The sequence below is a fragment of the Rhinolophus sinicus genome, chromosome 14, assembly GCF_057876585.1.
Source record: "Rhinolophus sinicus isolate RSI-liver-muscle chromosome 14, RSI-T2T, whole genome shotgun sequence".
NCBI lineage: Eukaryota > Metazoa > Chordata > Mammalia > Chiroptera > Rhinolophidae > Rhinolophus > Rhinolophus sinicus.
The window spans coordinates 176,903,146-176,906,405 of record NC_142514.1 but is presented as its reverse complement, the minus strand read 5'-3'; the positions used below and the strand labels follow the sequence as shown (position 1 = coordinate 176,906,405).

The window sequence follows — 3,260 nt, the reverse complement described above, 5'->3', positions numbered from 1 at the left end:
AATAGGGTAAAATAATATTTAACAAAGGGCACACATTTATATGATTATACCATATGCTAGAGAAGCACTTAAAATCAATAAGGAGTCTCTCTACAAAACATATTTATATACTTATTAATTACAAAGAGAAAAATTTCACCTTGTTAAATATGAATGAAATGGCTAACAATAAGGTATCATTCAGAATGATCAAATTAAAAGAACGATAATACCCACTGTTGGTAAGAGTGTGAGAAAATAGATACAGCCTTAAACACCTAATAGAGGTGTAATTTGTCTTCATCTTTCTGGAAAGCAGTGGAATAGTAAGCGTCAAAATTGTTTAAAATAGTCCTGCCACTTGATACAATGATTTTAATGCTAGGCACTTAGCATTATGCTCTGTGATAGAACAGCTGTGGCACAGTGAAATGAACCAGCCCAACAAGACAGGAGGTTGTGAATTCCCTTGATTTAATGATACGCTTTCAGAATTTAAAATACAGTCTCAAAATCTGCTGCAAGAGCTTTGTGAGAAAATAGAGAGCCACTGAAATCTTCAGGTGGTGGGTAAATGTATTTAAAGAAAAGATGAGGAAAGAAACTTTTGAGAACTGTGGATCAGACTAGCCCTGTGTCTCTATGATCCATCAAAATATATAATAAAATCAAAGTGGACCCTGGCTTAAGAACTGTTTTAAGAAATATTTTTCTTTGAATATAATCTTCCCTCTCTGAGCATTAACAGCATCTTTCTAGTCTTTTGTCATTAAGCATTCAAATAGCCCTTAAACTTAAAAGAAATATTAAATGATATGAATGAGTCACAAACTCAAAGGCCTTTTCTGTGTAATGGAAAAGTATACAATTATCATTATATTTATTTGAACTATATGCATGAATATCTATATCTATCAATCTATCTCTATCACAGTTATCAGTTGTATACGGTAATCCTCATTTATAAATTGCTCCCTCAAGTTCATTAGTAGAGTTGGGACAAGAGCTCAGGTCTTTAGGCTCAAAGAAGGAAAGGAGATGATATGCAAGTGCCTACTATTTACTATTATCCTTTTTCATGTTATTTTATTGTGTAAAAGACTCCAAACTAAGTAACACTATCATTTACTTGATAAACTTGAGAGAGCCCATGCAGAGTACAAAGTCATTTTTAACTACACACATATGTTCTCTCACTAGGCTACATTGCTTGCTGGATTCATTGTGTTATAAGCTACAATGTAACCAACAGTGACCAACTTACCCAAGGTTTGCCCAGTATAACTGTGTATGATCCTTGTTATTGGCAAAATGGTCTATATGTTTCAATTATTTTGAGTATATTTGTGCCCTCTGGGATTCTATCCCTCAATTACGTTATTGTTGTTTTTCAAGATAAATGGAAAAAAATCTAATGATGTCTCATAGGCATTAAAAAAAACCAAAAAAACAATTCTCTTAAAGAGTTAGTCTTTTGAGACTGAACCAGACTTCCAGGTCAGTAGAAAGTCATGTTAAATCAGTGGTATAATAAAGCTGGGATATAGTACTATTTCTTTAATAAAGACAAGTTGTTAAATATATAAATATAAAACAGTTTATATTGTCTTAATTTTTTCAAGAAATTAGTAAATCAGGAAAAAACATTTAGACTGTGCATCTTTGCTTTTCACGTAGGATATTGTTAAGGCAGTCAGATAGAATGCTTATTGTCATTAAGCATTCAAATAGCCCTTAAACTTAAAAGAAATATTAAATGATATGAAAGAGTCACATACTCAAAAGCCTTTTCTGTGTAATCGAAAAGTATACAATTATCATTATATTTATTTGAACTATATGCATGCATATCTATATCGATCAATCTATCTATATTACAGTTATCAGTTGTATATGGAATCCTCATTTATAAATTGCTCCCTCAAGTTCATTAGTAGAGTTGGGACAAGAACCTAGAACAGGGGATTTTGGGGGGGTGGAGGGTCTGAACTTTAGTCCACGTTCTGCCTGTAACTAGTAATATATCTGTATAATGGTTTTTTATGCAATTCTTCATTTGAGAAATGGGAAAATTGGTATACATTCTTATGGACCAAAGATGAATTATTTTTAATACATTTTCCATTTTAAAAAATGAAAAAAAATGGGTGTAAATTCTTATGGTTACTTTTATAGCTGAAATCTCATTCTAAATGAACATCTTTAGAAAATTTCATTATACAGTGAACAAATATGAATATAACAGGATGACAGGGTCTGATGGTTTTTTAGAGGAAAAAAAATCAGACCATGAAGGAAAGTCCACTTTATTAGTAGTCACATCACTTTTTTAATTTCATGAACACCAAAGCTTCATTCCTGTTGATGATGACTTTCTTCAGGGCTTCTTTCACTTCCTTGTTCCTAAGGCTGTAGATTAAAGGGTTCAACATGGGAATGAACACTGTATAGAATACGGAAGCCATCTTGTCTGTGTCAAGGGAATGGTTTGAGCTTGGCTGTAAGTACATAAAGATCAGGGTCCCATAGAATATGGTGACCGCCAGCATGTGGGAGCCACACGTGGAGAAAGCTTTGCGTCTTCCTTCAGCTGAGCGCATCCTCAGGATAGCAGAAATAATAAACATGTAGGAGACAAAGACGATCAGAACAGAGGAAATGAACATGATACCAGCACAGGCAAAGATCCATAGCTGTTTGGAGTGAGTGTCTGAGCAAGTTAGCCTGAGGAGAGGCATGTCATCACAATAGAAATGATTGATGACATTAGAGTGGCAATAGGAGAGGCGAAAGGTGAGGATGGTATGAAACAGTGCCACGAGGAAGCTATAGCCATAGGGGACGCACACAAGCTGAATGCAGATTGCTGGGGACATCGAGACCATGTAGAGGAGAGGGTTACAAATGGCCACGTATCGGTCATAGGCCATGGAAGCCAGAAGTAAACATTCGGCTGTCATGAAGGCCAGGAAACAGCCCAACTGAGCAGCACATGCATTGAAGGAGATAACATTTTCTGTGAACAAGAAATTCCCTAGCATTTTGGGTGTGATGACAGAAGCATAACAGAAATCGACAAAAGCCAGGTTGCTAAGGAAGAAGTACATTGGAGTGTTGAGTCTTGCGTCTGTCCTAATGACCAGGATCAAACCCAGGTTGCCCACCACTGTGAAGAGGTAAATAGATACGAAAATCACAAAGAGGGGCATCTTCAACTCCTGACGATCTGTGAGGCCCAGGAGAATAAATTCTGTCACCTGGGTGCAATTGATCTGGGCCAT

The 3,260-nt window shown here is 35.7% G+C and overlaps 1 protein-coding gene across 1 annotated transcript; it reads right to left on the bottom strand.

The window, feature by feature from the left end:
* Positions 1 to 2,300: 2,300 nt before the first annotated feature.
* LOC109435462 (olfactory receptor 8U9) lies at positions 2,301 to 3,260 on the bottom strand. Its single transcript, XM_074337162.2, has one exon. It carries the CDS (start codon positions 3,258 to 3,260, stop codon positions 2,301 to 2,303), a length of 960 nt encoding a protein of 319 aa, XP_074193263.2.

Coding starts and splice junctions, on each gene's coding strand:
- LOC109435462 (XM_074337162.2), bottom strand. CDS start 3,260: ATGGCCCAGATCAATTGCACCCAGGTGACAGAATTTATTCTCCTGGGC.